The sequence below is a fragment of the Diospyros lotus genome, chromosome 4 (assembly GCF_014633365.1).
Source record: "Diospyros lotus cultivar Yz01 chromosome 4, ASM1463336v1, whole genome shotgun sequence".
Classification (NCBI taxonomy): domain Eukaryota; kingdom Viridiplantae; phylum Streptophyta; class Magnoliopsida; order Ericales; family Ebenaceae; genus Diospyros; species Diospyros lotus.
This window is the reverse complement of record NC_068341.1, coordinates 30100109-30120297: the sequence shown is the minus strand read 5'-3', so window position 1 is coordinate 30120297 and position 20189 is coordinate 30100109. Positions and strand designations below refer to the sequence as shown.

Below are 20189 nucleotides of genomic sequence, written 5' to 3'. Positions count from 1 at the left end.
TTTTTCTCATTTTTTTTCATTTTTTTCCACGGTGGATTCATGATCTTTTTGTTCTTCCTCTTCAGCAGCAGGTTGGTTTATCCTAGGATCAGTTGGTTTTTCAATTAATCTTCCACTTCTTAGGGCAGTCATCGCTTGCACTTGTTCATGAGTGTTGGTTTCACTATTTGAAGCTTCTACCTGGTTGGTTTGCTTAATTGGGTTAGGATTAGTTTGGGATGGAAACCTTCTGGGTTCTCTCACACTCAATGTTTGTATTAGCTTGGTCAACTGGCTCCTAATGTCTTCCGTGCCTTTGTTAGTTTGCTTTTGAGTTTTGGCAACTTGATTATTAATGCCTATTTGACTTTGGATGAACTGGTGCAAGGTATCTTCCAAAGATCTCCTATGAGGAGGTTGGTAAGTATTGGATGAAGAACCTTGATTCTGTTGGAAAGTGTGTTATTGTGCAGGGAAGTGAGGTTGAGAATGATTTCCAGAATCATTTCTCCAAGAAAAATTAGGGTGATTTCTATTATTGGGATGATATGAATTGTAGTTCTGATTATTCCCATAATAGGCTCCACTTTGATTTTGATTTTGTCTCCCCTCAAAGTTGTGTGAATGATTGTTATTAGTCTGCCCATACAATACCTCCTTGAAAGCAGGTATGGTAGGACATTCTTCAGTTGAATGATCTGTTGCATCACACACAACACACTTTACTTCCACTTGATTAACGGATTGCACCTTTTTGGGTTGCATGTTTTCAACTTTCTTTGTTAAAGCAGTTAGTCTTGCATTTAAATCGTCACTCTCACTCAGTTGGTATCTCCCTCTAGGTTGTGGATTTTCTCTTGAATCAAGAGCAGATGTTGGACCAACTTCCCAGTTCCTTGTATTCTCAGCCAATGTGTCAAAGAAGTGAAAAGCTTCTTCTGGAGTCTTCTCATAGAATTCTCCATTGCACATTGTAGAAACTAGCATTTTCAATTGGGGAGTGAGTGAATCATAAAAGAAACTGACCACTCTCCATTGCTCAAAAGCATGGTGCGGACAAGTGTGAAGAAGGTCTTTAAACCTTTCCCACGCTTGAGCCAAATTCTCATTTGGTTTACAGGCAAAATTCATGATTTGTCTTTGAAGAGTAGCAGTTCTGTTGGTAGGGAAATATTTTTTTAAGAAAGTTTCTTGCATTTCTCTCCAAGTTCCTATAGATCTAGGTGGGAGAGTGCCTAACCACATTTTTGCCTTATCTTTCAGTGAGAATGGAAAGAGTTTTAATCTTATGACATCCTCATTTGTTGTATGGTCCATGCAAGTGCTACATACTTCCTCAAATTCTTTCATATGAGTATATGGATTTTCAGAATCCATACCATGAAAAGTTGGCAACAATTGGATTATGCCAGGTTTAAAGTTAAACCTATGATGGTTGATGGGAAGAATAATGCATGAAGGGGTTGTCTGCCTAGGAGGATGAAGATACTCCTTAAGGGGTCTGATCATCTCTTGATCAATGGGGTCAGGGTCACCGTGATCACTACCACGTGCAGACATGTTGTGTGTAAGATGCATGTTCTCGTTGTGTTGAGACATGGGTGATTGATATTCTGTAGTTTTACCTGACCTAAGTATCATACACCATATACAAACAAAAATAAAGTAAAAAGAAAAAAAAAGAAGAAACAGAGTTACCGAATTTATCAGGAGATGCTTATTCTTATTTTTTTTCTTTTTGTTTTTGCCTCAATCTCCCCGGCAACGGCGCCAAAATTTGGCTGCACTCTCACCCTGCAATTAAAACACAAAACAAAACACAATAAAAATTTTATATATATATATTTTTTGTTTATTTAGGTGAGAGGTTTATACTCGTCAGTGTACGAGTGCAATTGTAGTCCAAATTTAAATTTATACTTTCTGGATGAGTCCAGGTCGTCCACTGAGAGATTTATTTATGGTAAAAGAAAAAGAATGTCACACACACACACACACACACATTTAAATGGATTGGTAACAAGATTTTTTTTTATGATTTTTAGATAACAAATATAGTGTTGGTGGATGAAACAAAAGAAGGAGTGAACACTAAGCTTGAGTTATGGAGAAACAATTTAGAATCTAAGGGATTTAAATTAAGCAAAAAGAAAATAGAATATATGGAATGTAAATTTAGTAAGAATGCAAGAGTGGAGGATGTTATAATAAAATTGGAAGACCAAATCTTACAAAGAAAATACCATTTTCGATATTTGGGATCAGTGATTCAAAAAGATGGAGAAATTCACGAGGATGTCACACATAGAATTAAGGCAGGTTGGCTAAAATGGAGAAATGCATCGGGGGTGCTATGTGATGATAAAATCCCATTAAAATTGAAAGGAAAATTCTATAGGACAGCTATAAGACCAGTTTTGTTGTGCGGCTCAGAATGTTGGGCAGTCAAATACCAACATGAGCAAAAGATGAGTGTAGCGGAGATGAGGATGTTAAGATGGATGTGTGGCCATACAAGAAAAGATAAAATTAGAAATGAAGTTAGTCGTAATAAGATAGGAGTAGTGCCAATAGAGGAGAAGATGAGAGAGACTAAACTAAGATGGTTTGGTCATGTGAGAAGGAGACCAAGAGACACTCCTGTGAGGAGAGTTGATGAAATGGAACAATTAATCAAAAAAAGAGGTAGAGGCAAACCTAAGAAGACTTTGAGGGAGACATTAAAGTTTGATATGAAGTGTATGGATCTCAATGAAGATATGACAAAAGATAGAAATACATGGAAGTCTAGAATTCATGTAGCCGACCCCACATAGTGGGATAAAGGTTGGATATGTTATTATTGTTATTGTTTTAGATAACAGATACTAGAAAATAAAGCAAGGTAGAAGTTGAAATAAATGCTTAATGTGAGGATATAAAATTGGATAGCACTTGAGTTAAGACAATTTCAGTACCAACCCGTTGATTCCCAAATTTTAGCAAACAAAGTTAGTAACATTAATTTAATTTCAGATATGAGGGTTTGTTACTAAATGTAATTAGAGATGATGATAGTTATAGTTTAAGCAATCCCTATACATGATATGTGAGATTCTAATTTAAGCAACTACCATAAATCCAATTACAATTAATATACAAAACAATTAAATTAATCATCCAGATTTGGGTATGATAGCGTTTCCAGTTCTAGTAACTCCCATGCGTGATATGAAAGCTCTAAGTTAGGCTTACGCTCCAATCCAAATCTAGTGATTTTTCAATAATTAAAACACACTCATACTAAAATTTAAATTAATGTTACTCATTTAAAGCGTAGTTTTCTTTGGGAATCATTGGCGTTGGACACTGTCATTGCCTTAACCTAAGATTAGATTTAGCTACTCATTTCTATTTAAAAGTTAATTAACAAGAATTTAAATGGTGTAATTTAAATAACAAAATTTAAATGACAAGAATTAAGATAGCATAAACTAACCGGCCATTTAGGCGGTGGATAATTAAAAGACAAGAATTAAAATTGCAGAAATTTAAAGGCAGAAATTAACCGGCCATTTAGGCGGTGGATAATAAAGTAACAATAAATGACATAAGAATTTAAAAGAAGAAAGGAATGAAGTAAGATTACGAGAGAAAACAAGAGAGAGAATAAGAGTAATTCTCTAAGAGAAACTTTAAGAACAAAACTAAACTTTGATTCAAGTAATAACCACCTCCTTCACAAATGCACCCAAGTGAGCTATTTATAACCCACAAGATGCAATACAAACCACACAATTATTCAACTAAACATAATTATATCTAATACTCACAAAACATTCACCTAACTAATGGAAGAAAATTAGGTAAAAGACAAAAAATACCAAAGACTTTAGGTGGTGGACTACTCATAAGAATACAAAAGACTTTATGTGGTAAATCACTTATAAAAAAATACAAAACAAAGAAAAGTCTTCTACAAATTGGGCTTTGTTGGGCCTTTGATTGGTCTTGGGCCTCTGGTTGGATTCCATTTGATAGTTGGGCCAAGTGCACTTGAAACATCCTCTAGACTATATAATTGGCCTTTGAATTTGAGCAATAAAAAATGGGTAATCCAATGTTTTCGATTATGCCCCTAATTAATTGTAGAAGCCAACTTCCTTGCTTTATCCTGAAATAATATGTAATACGAATAATTATTTACTTTAAGCATAAATATAAAGCCAAAATAGGGATATAATTCATTAGAATATAGGAAATATTGACCTTTATTATCGCCATGGGTGATCTGTAATTAAGATTTATTTAGCAGTATTTAATGGAATTACTCGTGTGCCTTGCTATATTAATTTGTGATAATTTATGTTAAAGGAATGGAAATAATATCTGTGATTCCGATGTTATGGAGAAATATTTTCAAAGAGGCTATCAAGACATGGTATCAGTACACTCAATGGCTTAACAAGAGTAGACGATTAATCCTGAATCGGTAAGGGTTTAATATGCTCTGCGTATAAATTATTTTTGTCATGGCTTGCGTAAGATGTTGAGGAAATGCCTGGGCATGGGGCTTAGAGATCAATGTTTTTACTCTTATGATTGATTATGGTTTTGATGATGAAAATATTCCAAGCAAGTTATTCTAAAAGTATCAAAATAATTTATCAAAATATATATATGTATAGTTACAAATCTAATAAATGTTTTTGGGATTAAATCTTTCAGTTTATTAATATCAGGATAAAATCCAAAGTATATGTGATTTGTTGAAATTATTGCTTTTGGACATTGAATTTACAAGATATAGTCATTCGTTGTTTATAGAAATTATCTTGAGGAGTGCTCTAGCCTATTGGTCGATAGTTTTAAAGAAAATTGCTTGAGATTGTCGATAGTCCTCTAGTCAACTGTTGATAGATAGAGAGCATACTATGTTTTTTTTCATGAAATTGTTGACTGTTTGGCAAGCAACTGTCGATAGACAGTATGCTTCTAAAGGCATCTGTCGACAGTTTATCAGCATTTGTCGACTAAGCCTTTGTTTTTATGTTATATTTGTCGACTAACCTTCTTAATTTGTTAACAGTTTGTTGTACATAAAATTATAATGGCTAGTTTTTGGCACATTTAGTGCTCGCCCAACCACTCCAATGGTTTGATTTTTAAAAGTATCCACCAACAACTATATATATGGTATTGAAGAGCATTGAATGTGATTCTTTTTCTTGGACTATTAATTGCTCAACGACCATGCATCACATCCTTCAATCGCACTTTAATTTTTTGTTCTCTCATTTACTATTGTATTGAGGCTTTATACTTAATCGATTTCATTTATTTAAAGTCTCAAGTTGTTTGTAGAGAGAACTTGTAACTAAGAGTATTCACTCTTAGCTTCTCTTAATTGTTCTCTTATTTTTACCTAATGTAAGCTAGAGGGCCCATTTGAGTGAGAGGCTTGTAATCTTCCTAGTCGCGGACTAGAGGACCTACTTGGCTTAAGTAGGTGGTTTTTAGTGGATTGATTTCAAAATTCTTGGAGGGAAGCTAAGGTAGTGGACTAGGATTGGAAAGCCGAACCACTATAAATCATTGTCTCTTGTGGTTGTTTTTTATTTCCGTATTTTCCTTAAGCATTGCTCATTAATTATCATTTTCATTTCTTTAAACATCATTGTCGATCAAGATGTTATCAAGTAAAATCAATTTTATTAAATTATCCCAATTCACCCCATCTTGGGTTTTGGTACCATTGCTATACGTTTATATCAGGGGTAGTGGATTTTTGACTATGGAAGTCTCAAGATAGGGTCTTAAAAGGAACCATTAGGGGCCACCAAGAGCCTAAGATAGGTGAGGTGGACAGTTTTGCATGCATGCGACACTTCACATTTATCTATGATGTCATGCTTATTAATTTACTGCATTGCATATTACCTTTATTGAGTCCCAAGACTCACCTCTTTCATTCCCACTAATCACATAGATGGCTTGGGGTCCAGTAAGGGAAAGACGGTGTATGTCAGCGACTAGGCAGATGATGAGGGTAACAATCCATGATAAGGATGCTGGTCAAGTGGCTTGCAATTATTTTGTTTAATAGGGCACATGTCAGATACAAGACTCGAGTGTCCTTCCACTGTTTATGAATCTTAGACCTTGAGTTCTTGATGGTTGGAGGCGGTGAAGCATGGACCCTACTTAGGGCACCCATATTATTTTATTCCCCTGCTATTAGGGCATAGCCGATCTTCGAAATAGGACGTCTTAATGTAACCTTGGGTTACGATGACACTCGGTAGTAGGGCTGGGGCGTCACACGATCCAGCTAGATCCACCCCCAAGTGCCTCGACCTTTAAAAGACAACATGAATGAAGAAGTCCATTCGAGAGATGTTCCTTATCTTGGGGAAAACTTGATTGCCGGAATGGGGGGGTAGGGATCGTCTAAGCAAGGAGAAGTGCACCTTGCTAAACTTATGGGGCATGTCACAAGGCAATGATGCCCTATTCCACTAGTAGTGCTGATAATCTAAAAGCATAATTCTATTGGGTAATCTTCGATTCCGAGGAGTAACCCAATGGCTATTTCATGCCATCTTGGCCTCTATGGGGTAGCTCTACCTACAATCATTCTAATGGATTATGAGCAGCTCAAATAGAACTACAAGATGCTGAAATGAATAAATGACGAACTTTAAAGAAGCAATGAAGAGAATGCACAGAAGATGTAGGGGATCATCTCCTTGCTACACGAGATGATGCTTTATATCCAACTGCCCTACATGGGACCCTTGGTCATGGAAGGAGGGAGGCAACCTTCTTACGCTGGCTGTCAAAGGGTAACCCAACATAGGGCGTGAATGGAAATGTCTCGGCCAAACAATTAGGCCCTGGGTCAAACAAACTCTCAAGCTAAATGTGGCTGACGGTCGAGGAGATCGCCCATGTACGAAGAAACTGTAAAAGTACCTCGTCCAAAGCCCTCTACATACCTTCTCCTCAGAAAGAAGATGCCCAACTGGAGTTACTTAAGGCTGGAGATGTGAAGCGAATCATCGAGGAGGTGATGACCGCCCCTAAGGAGGCACCCTCAAAAGGATTCCCTTTATCTGATGAACTCTTGTGATAGCCAGTACAACCAGGATTCAAATTACCTCAGCTGCCAGTGTATTTTAGAAGGAAAGATCCAAAGCAACATGTGAAGCATTTTGTGGTTGTAGTTGTATTGCACGGATGGAATAAGGTTACCCAGTGCCAAGCCTTCCCCTTCTCCCTTACTAGGTAAGCTTAGCAGTGGTTCACTGAGTTACTCGCTCGCCACATTGGTTCTTTTGAGCAATTAAAGAAAGTGTTCTTGGAAGTATTTGTCACTCACATCTCGAAAAAGAAGAATGTTATGTATCTAATAAGTCTACAATAAAAGCTAAATGAGCCACTAAAGTAGTATGTAGACCATTTTCGAAGTGTTGCCTAAGAAGTGAAAGATCTCTCAGTTAGCCTGGCAGTATCCGCGTTACTTCATGGGACCACCTTTACTCCGCTTAGGGAGTTCTTGGCATTCACCCAGCCAACCTCAATGATAGAAATGTATGCCTGAGCAGACTAGTTTGTGGTGTAGATGGAGATTTTGGGATTATACGAGGTTAAGAAAAGAGTGAGACAAAGGAAAATACTATTATGTAATTTCACTGCCCTCAACTAGCCAAGGGCTTCCTTACTCTCATCTATAGCGCACATCAGATTGATCAGTTTTCCTCCCTGCTCGAGCCAGCCCTTGGGCAGGAATATGGAGGCCTTTTGCAAATTCCATGATGCCCGGGGCATGCTATTAAACAGTGTTGAGAGTTGCGCAACCGGATTGAGAAGTTGATCAGACAGGGGAAGTTGGATAGGTGTTTGCTTGATAAACCCAAACTATAATCTGGTAGGAGATAAGAGCCATGCTAGGGGAATCACATGGGGCCTCCTCGTCCTAGGCAAGACAATCGAAGAGAAGGAATAATCTACATCCCAGGAAAGATAAGGGAGAAAGAAACCAAAGATGAAATGAGATAGCCCTGGCCCATGAAAGGGACGACAATGAGCCCATGGTGGAAATGATCTATGTCATTTTTGGAGGTGAGAACTTGGCAGGTGATTCCTCGACAACATGAAAAACCTATGCTCACCAGGCCTTGCACAGATTGAGGAAGAGGAAGATCTGATCAATTTCACCCCGAAAGAGTAGGGTGATAAAATGATTCCCCATAATGATCATGGATGTGATTGCTAAGCACCCAATCAAGCGAATTCTGGTGGACAGCAAAAGTTCAATCAATCTTCTTTATTGGAATTGTTTTGAGAAGATGTGCATTGTGCATGACCAATTGAGAGTCGTTTCATCCATTCTTTATAGCTTTATTGGAGAAGCAGTCCTAGTAGTGGGGTCAGTATAGTTTCCCATCACCCTATGAGACCATCCCCAAGTTACCACGCAATAAGTTGACTTCATGGTTGTATGAGCACACTTGCTAGCTTACAACTAATATTGGGATTGATGAGAATGTAAAATGCCATATTTTACTCCCTTAATGTTTAGTCTTTTATATTCATTTGGTGTCTAAATGTACTCATTATTCTTATATTTTGATTTAGGAGGCAAAATGAGGCATTAAATGAAAAATGGAGTTAATTATGCTATTCTAGATAGTTTCGGCATTGCTCCGTAATCTGGGCATAACTCTTTTATCCGAGCTTTGATTGAGATTATTCAAGTTGCTATGGAACGAAAAGACAAAGATCTAAAACTTTCATATTTAGATTTTTGAGATATTCTAGCTGAATAAAGGTTAAAATCGGGGTTAAAGTTGTTGTAATTGCACAATTGGAAGAGAAATTAATGAAGAATGGGTCATGCACATGCTTTATATATTAATTATGAAGGCCTAATTGAAAAGCAACATCCATGAGAACTTAAAGTCCAAGAAGGAACTAAACATGTCATGGAGAAATTGGGGGTCCACATATTAATTATATTATAAAATGGAAAGGTTAATCGGAAGAAGGAAATTGAAGGCCCAAAAAAAAGTTGCGTGCACTTGAAGTCCAATTGCAATTGATGTGGGGCCCATGGAGCAATTAGAGCTAGGGTTCTGCACATATGCTATTATATATTATCACGAAGGCTTTTAGAAAAGGAGGGGAGATTGAACAGAGGTAGCAAGCAGGCTGTAACGACCCGCTCCCACTTACAGGCGCCACCGGTAAATAATCGACCAGATTACTCACCCATTGAACCATAACTGAAGGGTTGGACTATGTTTCAACAGGAAACGCCCTAGGTGGGAACTAGGCTTCGTTCTTCCCTTCGCTCCACTCGGAAATCGGTCCCAACTCAAATAAGAAAACTCAACGGACCGTGACCCAAAACCCGAGCGAGCTTCACCTCTCTCCAGCTCGCCTCATCGCAAGCCAAAGGTGACCCAGGCACAAAGCTAGCATAACAACCACATCGCTGAGTATTGGGGGTTTATGAGAACATACCTCGCTGTGGTTACTCGGTCCGAAACTCGGCTTCTCTAACTAAGCCATATACCACGAACAATCTCACAATCATTTATCACACTACGATGATTTCAACAATTAAATACATCTAGTGCTCAATATCGCTTACATTCAATTACATGAATACATATAAAAATTATAGGGGAATACACAACAACACATCTCAGGCAACAAGGCTAATTGCCACAACAGCCTCCCGGCACCATCCCTGCTTGCATCTCGACTTGCATCATCTACACATGAGGTAAAACCTCATGAGTCATAAAGACTCAGTAAGGGTGCAATGCATGTAAATATGAATATAACGATGTTTATGTATGCCAATGCATGCAAATGAGGCTACGCTCACACATCCTCACAACCCACTAAGGTTTGAGGCATCAACCTATCAACCCCCACCACTAGTCCTCCTCATGGCCACAGGTCCACTAGAGCTTGCATCACACAAGATATAACCACTACATGCCAATGCAACATAAAAACATTATCAAACGTATTTACCGACTTGCAAAGCCACCTCCACATGGGGCTATCCCTTACCTGGCTCGAAGCCTCATCTTTGCCTCGGCCCGAATTCCAACCCGAACCTCTAGTTCCTCTAGGATCACCGCCTCCCCGGTCAAACCTAGATGCAAAACACACAAAACCCCAACTCCATTAACATCCGGCATTTAACCAATGCCCTCAACTACGCCGCACATCGCCAAAATCATCCATCAACAAGATTTCAAATAACCCCAACACAGGGTTTAATCCAATAATTAATTGTTCTACATTAACTCGCTTAATGTAAATAATTTGGGAAGAAATATTAATTTACCTCGGACAATTTGGAAACGAAAATCGGCCAACCGCCCACATCGGCATCGCCTCGAGAGCTGCCACTTGCGCTCAAAATCCCATTCTCGAGCTTCTAGTATGCTCCACGAGTCTCGAAATAATTTCTAGAACTTTTCTGGATTTTTCTGGAATTTTTCTCCTATTTTTCCCTTTTTTTTCAGAATTTCCATTTTTTTTCTTTTCTTTTATTTTCTTTTTCTTTTTATTTTCTTTTTCCATTCTTCTTCCCTGTCCTTCTTCTTCAGCGCGCGCGGCTACTATTCACCTTCTTCTTCTTTCTTCCCAAGCACCCACGCACAGCAACTTGGTTGCGCATGCCGGCTGCTGCTGCCACTTGCTCGCCCTCACCATCAGCTTCTCGCCTCCAAGCCATTGCTGGCCGCACCGCACCAGCTACCCGCGCGCCTCAGCCGCTGCTACAAGCTTCCAAAATCGGCCATGGCAGCCACGAGCAGCCTTCTTGCGCAACCAGTAGCTGCCCCTGCAATCGCCGCAACTAACCGCTGCCGACTTCAACCTCCACCGTGCGCCACCGGGCCTTGCTGCTTCCTCTCCATCACCGCCTAGCTCGCCTCCTCTGCATCACCGCCGCTGCTTCATCATCGGCTATGGCAGCTGCTGCCATGGCCGAGCGACCCCCACCTCTTAATCTCTTACGCATCGCTCTCTTACATTCTCGTGATCTCTCTCTCAATTGCTCGATCTCTCTCGGCCGATCTCGATGCCTCGGCCCTGCTCTCTCTCATTGCCATTTCTCTTCTCTCGGCCAAGACTCAAATGAGAGGAGAAAATCAGATTTCTTAATGGCCAAGCACTGTATCTAGCTTGCCCTCCAAGCTCACGTGTATACTTATATATATACACCATTACACATTTAATCCTCTCTGATTTTTAAATAGCAGAGGCAAACTCCTAGGAAGCTTCAAGGAAGTTTCCTCTCGTGGCACACACATATATACACATATATATAATACATAAATTATATTATTGCCCCCAATTTCACATTAATCCCACTTAAGGAATTTAATAATTACACTTAGGGATTTTCTAAAATTGCTCTTGGACCCTCCCAAGACTTTAAATTATACCACCAAGCTACACCAAATCTCGATTTATCAAAATTAATAACCGACCGCTACTCGGGAATACCGACCTCATCCCTGCACCTGCACGGGACCTTTATTCGACCCGAAAACACTTAAGGGTTGCCTTAGACAGAAAACCGAACAACCCCTAGGGTCCCCTCAGCTTCCGGGAGGTCCCCTGCAACCATTTGGGACTAGCCCCCATTCGGACTTATACCGAAATTATTTCGAAAATTATTCCCGGTTGGACCACTTCCAGCGTCATTATTCTCATCTCGAGACGCTCACCAATCCCTTGCCTTCTTCCCTGGACATCCAAGTCCCGAGGCACTCCCAGCTGCCAATTCGGCAATTTTATTAATTAATTTCTCAAAATTTACCCTTGGGCTTCCCGGGCCACCCGGGATCCTTTCAAACTAATCCAAAATTTATTTATTTTCAATACCATGTAATACCAGGTATTACATTCCACCCTCCTTAAATAATTTCGTCCTCGAAATTCACTTTGCCTTAATCTCTTACCCAAGATAATCACGTTCTCCGGCTACTCTCCGAATCCCCTGCTTGAGAATCTCGTAGCCGAACCACTTCTCAACTTTTACCTCAGGTTATTCCCACCTCAAGGCTTCACTTAAGCATTTGGTCCTCCACTTCTCGAGGACATTTATCAACCAAACACCGCTTTGGCCTCTCGCCAAACCGCACCACTGGTCGCTGGTCATGCTTACTGCAACGATGTCCATCACCAGATGGATTTTCTCTGCCTCGAAGCATCGCTTTGCAGGTTTACTTCCCATTTCCCCTTTTTCGCATCAACCGAAACAACTCTCACTAACATTGCATTACTGATCAGTCTACCACGATTTTACGCCGATCACACACGGCAACGTTTCCCACTGCCAATCACACATGGCTACGATTTTACGCTGGTCCAACCAGCAACGTCTTAGCACTGTTCATCAGCCGCAATGTTTCTTTTAGTGCCCACAAGACACTCAGACACCCATTTATCATGGCATACCGTCATTAATCATACACATGCATAGCTTGAGTTGATCCTCATGGCAATCACTCATTACCGATCAACTTATCACGCTAGCACTACATGGGAAGCACCCATTTAGCCCACCCTGCCAACTTCGACCATTTCATACATGGTCTTCTACTTTGACCAGTCGACCCTCATTTATCGATACGATTACGCAAAATCGATATACCTAACACCATGTCAGGTAATTACACATTTCAATCCATACGTGCACTGCCCGAGTTCACCTCGAGCTTGGCGATGCATGCACCATTACAATCTCACCTCGAGCTCAACCATGCTCGGGCCACAACCTTCTCCCAACCGGGAGTTCTTCACATTAAGCACACAGAGACACTTAGGCCTTTCTTACTAGCCGATTTCACACGCTAGTAGGGGTCTCATACCCATACCAGGGGACTCTTTATTGAGCAATCCCTTTCAGATCTTCACCTCATTTCAGCCTTCACAATCATGCCCCATGCTAGGCCTTACCTTGGCTATTAAACCCTACCGTGAGTCAAGGGTCCTACCATTTCGCTTAAAGTCGCGAACCATTAATCGACGCTCGTCATCACCCACCGTGCGTGGCATAAGTGATTGGCTTATTACCATCTGCACAAACACTTATTGCATCGCACTTGTGGGATGACTCGTGCCTTTGGTTCGCACCACAACAAGCCAACATGGTTACACCCTCACTTTAGTAGCGATCTTCTAGCCAAATTTACTCGCCCAGCTTCAATTTCATTGGGACTTTTCAAATCTCACATTTCTCAACAAAGCCTCTTACTCTTGAAGCACGGAACTTTTCGGCAATCCCAAAATCAGGTTCGTTCTCAATTTGCGATAAACACCTGATTTAAACCATACATAATGGTTCCCTTTGTTCTACTGGGCAAGGACAACACCATGACAGTAATGAATTCTCTGATAGCGACGATGACACCACCACGTCATCTCAAAAGACTCGCTGCTCCCTGAATCTCATTGGTCATCGCAACAAACACGACCCCACCCTTAGGCCATTTTTCACAAATCACTTTGCTATACTTATAGCAGCTAGCTAATTCCCTGAGAAACTTTGGCTTCTCCCAGGTTTCTTATAACTTTTGCTACAACCAGCTCACATAACTCAGTGAGCGACCACATTAGCTTTAACGCCATCATCATCAGCTAAACGATCTCTTGCCATCGCTTAGCGCCACATCTAGCCACAACCGCGACTCAGGAGTCACCTATGCCACTGGCCGACTACTTCCACGCCACTACACGACCATGGCCAACAACTGCTTGCCGCTGCCGTTATCACCAGACGGCGCCTTCAGTCGCTACTGGCTATTCTCAGCTGATCGCCAATCGACTCCACTAGTTGATTTCTTTCACACCCATTAACCCCTAACCACGAGGTTAAATCTCATCAATTTCCCACACTCCAAGGCATCCCTCTAGTTGTATGACTCGCAACTATCTGGTGATCTCATCACCTAAACACCATATCTAGGAACCAACCTTGTCCCAAAAGCTCTTCTTTCGAGCTCTCGTCACCCACTGGCGACATCTTAATTTCGCTCTCATCTTCCATCTAACCAACTCGATTAGCTTTAGCCGGATCGCCCGGCTCGACCAACACAACCTTCCTCCAGGCACTACACTTGCAATCATCAACTATGACTTCGTTTTAAACTCTACCCACTGGAAATCACCCATGTCCCTCCTGTGGAACTCACACTTCCACACGATGCCGTAGGACTCACATTCCTTACTCAGGCACTTGACATCACCCTGGTTTTCCCCGAGTGATCTATCCTGTTAGAGTGGTAGTGCCTTAGGAGGTCCATTTCATGTTATTGCCCTATGCTCAACTTTTCTCGGGAGAACCTCTCACGTTCTACCCAGGACACATTTCAACTCCACCATTTATAACTCTCGTTGCGGAGTAGCACTCCTTCAAGCGGCACAACTTTGCCTTGACCAACCATCTTTTATCCCCTTGGATCTCTTTCTCAAAATTCGCCTGGTCTAACCACCAGGACCCGCTGAACCTTTATACTAGAGGCATACACGACACCCAACAAGGCTTTACTTCACAGTCCTCGAGCCCCACGCTCCTATCATTGCCATCAGGTGCTACCACCTGGCAACTGATCCTGTGTCATCAACTGGAAATCCATCCAGTGCTACATGAGGATACTTCCTCATTTTCGCATCGACACATCAGGACTAATACTAGACCATGCAATTGCGAGCCTTCATGAATTTCAAATCGTGCCTCAGCCACACGTTCAGCCTGCCATAACTCACATCGCAGGATTAGAGATCCCTATACTTGAAACTTCACGCGCTTCAATATTCCCATCTCATGGTTGGTTTCCAACTCGTAAGTCTCGCCCTCCACGGCACTTACATAGCATTCTCGAGTCATTTACCGACTCTACCAATCAACCCTTCTTCTTGCATCACTGCAAGGTCACATAGGGTTCATCATCTCAATTTACCATAATCCTTTCGGTTAAATTTAACCACAACTGCGTTAGCATCCTTTAACAAGGAGCATCGCCACACCTCTTGTTGTCACACCTCAAGATATCATCCCCCCACGATTCACAACCTTCTTGCTGCCAAGACAACGAAGGCACTACCATGATTTTTCAACCCTTACGGAATTTTAGGTCTGGCTCAGGCATAACCTACAGCATGCCTCAGGTCTTCGGCGTCTAATCGTCTCCACTACAGACGAGTTACTCCATGTAGAGGGCTGCAGTCCCTCCTATGGACTAACTGTCTGCATCCAGTGGTCCCTAGCATTAGACCCGTCACTGATAGGCGTCAACCGTAGCATTATTCCCACGCTAGACCCATTTCTTTTCCCCGGGTTTCTTTCTCAAACATCTCATAGATCTTTAGTCCCTGACCATTTGCATAGTCACTGTGTTGCCCTGTGTTTTAAGGAGTCAACACTCAATCATGTGTCACTCCCATACACTGGACCAATAACAGTTTCCAACAGCATGGCTCAGGTCCCACTCTGATCTGTTTCACATCTCGTAATGTGACTTTCAGCCTTCCAGTTACACCTCTGATATCAAACCCGGCATGACTATCTCGCCACGCTCGCAGCCACTATTTTTATCAGGCGTCCTACTCGACAACAATCTATCAGATCCCTAACGCGCTACGCATTTCCTCCTTAGGGCTACTCTAGATGTCATATCCTTTACAGGAGATTCTCGGTCTCACCTGACCAAATTTCCTAAGGTGCTCCTCCAGCTCTTCGGAATCTGACCGTCACCTACAGTTCACTAAATTGCTCAGGCCCATGGGTCATTTTCCCTCAACACGAGCCAACTCATTAGTCCTCTGCCACACGGTCCATAGCATCAAATTCGTCACATCGAGCCTTGTACCCATAGCATCAAAGCTACTGAAAGCCTTCCCGAACTACGATGGTTCCACCACAATCTTACCAAAGCCATCTTACTTGGTTATCCTTGCCTTGATAACCTCAAGCTCATACCATGAGCCTCGCTCTTCCAGACTCTACATCTCTTACCGCTTACGAGACTCTCAAACCACTTTTCCTCTTGAGGCCTCATGATCTTACCCCACGAGATCATACCTCAAGCCCCGGTACCCATAACCATAGAGCACCTACCATTACCTTCCAGGTAAATCGAGACCCCTCGTCTCTCCTTGCATACCCACAGTGCATTTAGTCACGACGCCCAGCTTGGCTTTCCAACAGGCCTCTCTCAGGCTCCCATGACTTGGAATATAAAATTCGAGGCCTTCACATTGCTCACCATGCCTCTGCCCTACTAGGCATCCGAAGTTGGCATTTCCATTGTGTGCATAGCCTATGGATGTTCTGTTGCCACAACTCATCGCCCTAGGCCCACACACCCGTTCATACCCTTCATTGGGTGACCTCCTCGTCTCCCATCAAGGGTCTCAAGACCTTAGGCGTCATCACGACCCCAAGCATCATAATGAGGGTCTATTCACCTCTCATCTCCCGACCTTAGGAGTCCCACCAGACCCCAAGCGTTCTAATGAGAGTTTTGATTGACCCCTCATCCACCAATCACATGAACGGTCCGTTGGCCCTTCACAACTAGGACTTCTAACCCAATGGCTCTCACACGCTTATCAACGCATGCTCAACTTCTTAACCCCAATCTGGATTCCCCTAGATTCCAGCTCGACTCTCTTGGGACTTTCATCTCATGCAAACACCCACTGGGGTCCACTTGCCACACGCCTATCATTCCCAAGGATAGACCTTATCTCATCATGAAACCTACTAGGGTCCACTCATACCCTAGGCACATCCCCTCCAGGATCGCCATAGCGATACAATCACATGGCACCGTATGCATCTCTTGTGCATAACTCACACCCAACTCCCCTCGGGGTCCTTCCTGATTCTACTTACGTCATGCCTTCACTAGCCATGACATACAAATGCATTACATGCACACTCCCCATAGAGCCTCACTACAGGCAACCTTACTCCTAGGAGCTCATCACATAACCAGTTGACGACTCATTTCCTTGAGTCTCGAGCTAACTCCCACTATAGCTCACTCTATCTCAAGCGCTCAAGCCTTGCTGCACCACTTCCAAGGGACAACTCTATTCCCTCGAACATGCTCGACGAATCCCTGGCATAAGGACGCTCTACTAATCCCCTCTCGGATTAGTCATGCTTCAGCTTCGTGTCCCCACACGAGCCTCAACACTTCAATCCCAAGGAGTTCCCATCCTTAAAACACTTCATATCCCCGAAATGCCACATTCGAGTTTTCTTGACACCAACACCCACACTCAAGTTTCTGGTCCCTCTTACTCGACTTGTATACCCCTTACAGGTATATCATCTCAATCTAGGGTATTTTCTCATCCCAAGAACAGGAATATCCAAACATACCATTGTAAGCCTCAATGACTTGACCCAATCCCTTAGGGTCCTCGGTCCACATGTCTAACTTTCAAGGTTATCGGACCAACCTTACATTGAAATCTCAAAATTTCAAATCAATTGTTCTCGACCCTAACTCAACAGTTACGACATTTCGACTTGCATTCACGTCATGCCAGACATCCTCTAATCCAAAACTCCGGTAGTCGCTCACATAAATCACTTAACCGACCATACTTAACACCCAAGCACGCTAGCCTTCCTCACTTATATAGCTAGCCATGCTCTGATACCAAACTGTAACGACCCGCTCCCACTTACGGGCGCCACCGGTAAATAATCGACCAGATTACTCACCCATTGAACCATAACTGAAGGGTTGGACTATGTTTCAACAGGAAACGCCCTAGGTGGGAACTAGGCTTCGTTCTTCCCTTCGCTCCACTCGAAAATCGGTCCCAACTCAAATAAGAAAACTCAGTGGACCGGGACCCAAAACCCGAGCGAGCTTCACCTCTCTCCAGCTCGCCTCATCGCAAGCCAAAGGTGACCCAGGCACAAAGCTAGCATAACAACCACATCGCTGAGTATTGGGGATTTATGAGAACATACCTCGCTGTGGTTACTCGGTCCGAAACTCGGCTTCTCTAACTAAGCCATATACCACGAACAATCTCACAATCATTTATCACACTACGATGATTTCAACAATTAAATACATCTAGTGCTCAATATCGCTTACATTCAATTACATGAATACATATAAAAATTACAGGGGAATACACAACAACACATCTCAGGCAACAAGGCTAATTGCCACAACAGCCTCCCGGCACCATCCCTGCTTGCATCTCGACTTGCATCATCTACACATGAGGTAAAACCTCATGAGTCATAAAGACTCAGTAAGGGTGCAATGCATGTAAATATGAATATAACGATGTTTATGTATGCCAATGCATGCAAATGAGGCTAGGCTCACAGATCCTCATAACCCACTAAGGTTTCAGGCATCAACCTATCAGCCCCCACCACTAGTCCTCCTCATGGCCACAGGTCCACTAGAGCTTGCATCACACAAGATATAACCACTACATGCCAATGCAACATAAAAACATTATCAAACGTATTTACCGACTTGCAAAGCCACCTCCACATGGGGCTATCCCTTACCTGGCTCGAAGCCTTATCTCTGCCTCGGCCCGAATTCCAACCCGAACCTCTAGTTCCTCTAGGATCACCGCCTCCCCGGTCAAACCTAGATGCAAAACACACAAAACCCCAACTCCATTAACATCCGGCATTTAACCAATGCCCTCAACTACGCCGCACATCGCCAAAATCATCCATCAACAAGATTTCAAATAACCCCAACACAGGGTTTAATCCAATAATTAATTGTTCTACATTAACTCGCTTAATGTAAATAATTTGGGAAGAAATATTAATTTACCTCGGACAATTTGGAAACGAAAATCGGCCAACCGCCCACATCGGCATCGCCTCGAGAGCTGCCACTTGCGCTCAAAATCCCATTCTCGAGCTTCCAATATGCTCCACGAGTCTCGAAATAATTTCTAGAACTTTTCTGGATTTTTCTAGAATTTTTCTCCTATTTTTCCCCTTTTTTCAGAATTTCCAATTTTTTTCTTTTCTTTTATTTTCTTTTTCTTTTTATTGTCTTTTTCCATTCTTCTCCCCTGTCCTTCTTCTCCAGCGCGCGTGGCTGCTATTCACCTTCTTCTTCTTTCTTCCCAAGCACCCGTACACAACAACTTGGTTGCGCACGCCGGCTGCTGCTGCCACTTGCTCGCCCTCACCATCAGCTTCTCGCCTCCAAGCCATTGCTGGCCGCACCGCACCAGCTACCCGTGCGCCTCAGCCGCTGCTACAAGCTTCCAAAATCGGCCATGGCAGCCACGAGCAGCCTTCTTGCGCAACCAGTAGATGCCCCTGCAATCGCCGCAACTAACCGCTGCCGACTTCAACCTCCACCATGCGCCACCGGGCCTTGCTGCTTCCTCTCCATCGCCGCCGCTGCTTCATCATCGGCCATGGCAGCTGCTGCCATGGCCGAGCGACCCCCACCTCTTAATCTCTTACGCATCGCTCTCTTACATTCTCGTGATCTCTCTCTCAATTGCTCGATCTCTCTCGGCCGATCTCGATGCCTCAGCCCTGCTCTCTCTCATTGCCATTCCTCTTCTCTCGGCCAAGACTCAAATGAGAGGAGAAAATCAGATTTCTTAATGGCCAAGCACTGTATCTAGCTTGCCCTCCAAGCTCACGTGTATACTTATATATATATACACCATTACACATTTAATCCTCTCTGATTTTTAAATAGCAGAGGCAAACTCCTAAGAAGCTTCAAGGAAGTTTCCTCTCGTGGCACACACATATATACACATATATATAATACATAAATTATATTATTTCCCCCAATTTCACATTAATCCCACTTAAGGAATTTAATAATTACACTTAGGGATTTTCTAAAATTGCTCTTGGACCCTCCCAAGACTTTAAATTATACCACCAAGCTATACCAAATCTCGATTTATCAAAATTAATAACCGACCGCTACTCGGGAATACCGACCTCATCTTTGCGCCTGCACGGGACCTTTATTCGACCTAAAAATACTTAAGGGTTGCCTTAGACAGAAAATCGAACAACCCCTAGGGTCCCCTCAGCTTCCGGGAGGTCCCCTGCAACCATTTGGGACTGGCCCCCATTCGGACTTATACCAAAATTATTCTGAAAATTATTCCCGGTTGGACCATTTCCGACGTCATTATTCTCATCT

The 20189-nt window shown here is 42.4% G+C and overlaps 1 protein-coding gene and 1 pseudogene across 1 annotated transcript; both read right to left on the bottom strand.

Moving 5' to 3' along the window:
- LOC127799770 (uncharacterized) overlaps window positions 1-432 on the bottom strand; it is a 61881-nt pseudogene extending 61449 nt beyond the window's left edge.
- On the bottom strand, window positions 431-19487 carry LOC127799769 (uncharacterized). Its single transcript, XM_052333995.1, has 4 exons — window positions 19370-19487; window positions 18834-18923; window positions 10048-10132; window positions 431-1773 (listed from the first exon to the last, which is right to left on the bottom strand). Exons 1-4 carry the CDS (start codon window positions 19485-19487, stop codon window positions 1686-1688), a joined length of 381 nt encoding a protein of 126 aa, XP_052189955.1. The 3' UTR covers window positions 431-1685.
- Window positions 19488-20189: the final 702 nt, after the last annotated feature.

Coding starts and splice junctions, on each gene's coding strand:
- LOC127799769 (XM_052333995.1), bottom strand. CDS start 19,487: ATGCGTAAGAGATTAAGAGGTGGGGGTCGCTCGGCCATGGCAGCAGCT. Junction 10,133..18,833: donor TCGTTTCCAAATTGTCCGAG/GTAAATTAATAT, acceptor TTTTGCATCTAG/GTTTGACCGGGGAGGCGGTG. Junction 1,774..10,047: donor AAGATGAGGCTTCGAGCCAG/GTAAGGGATAGC, acceptor TTTTAATTGCAG/GGTGAGAGTGCAGCCAAATT.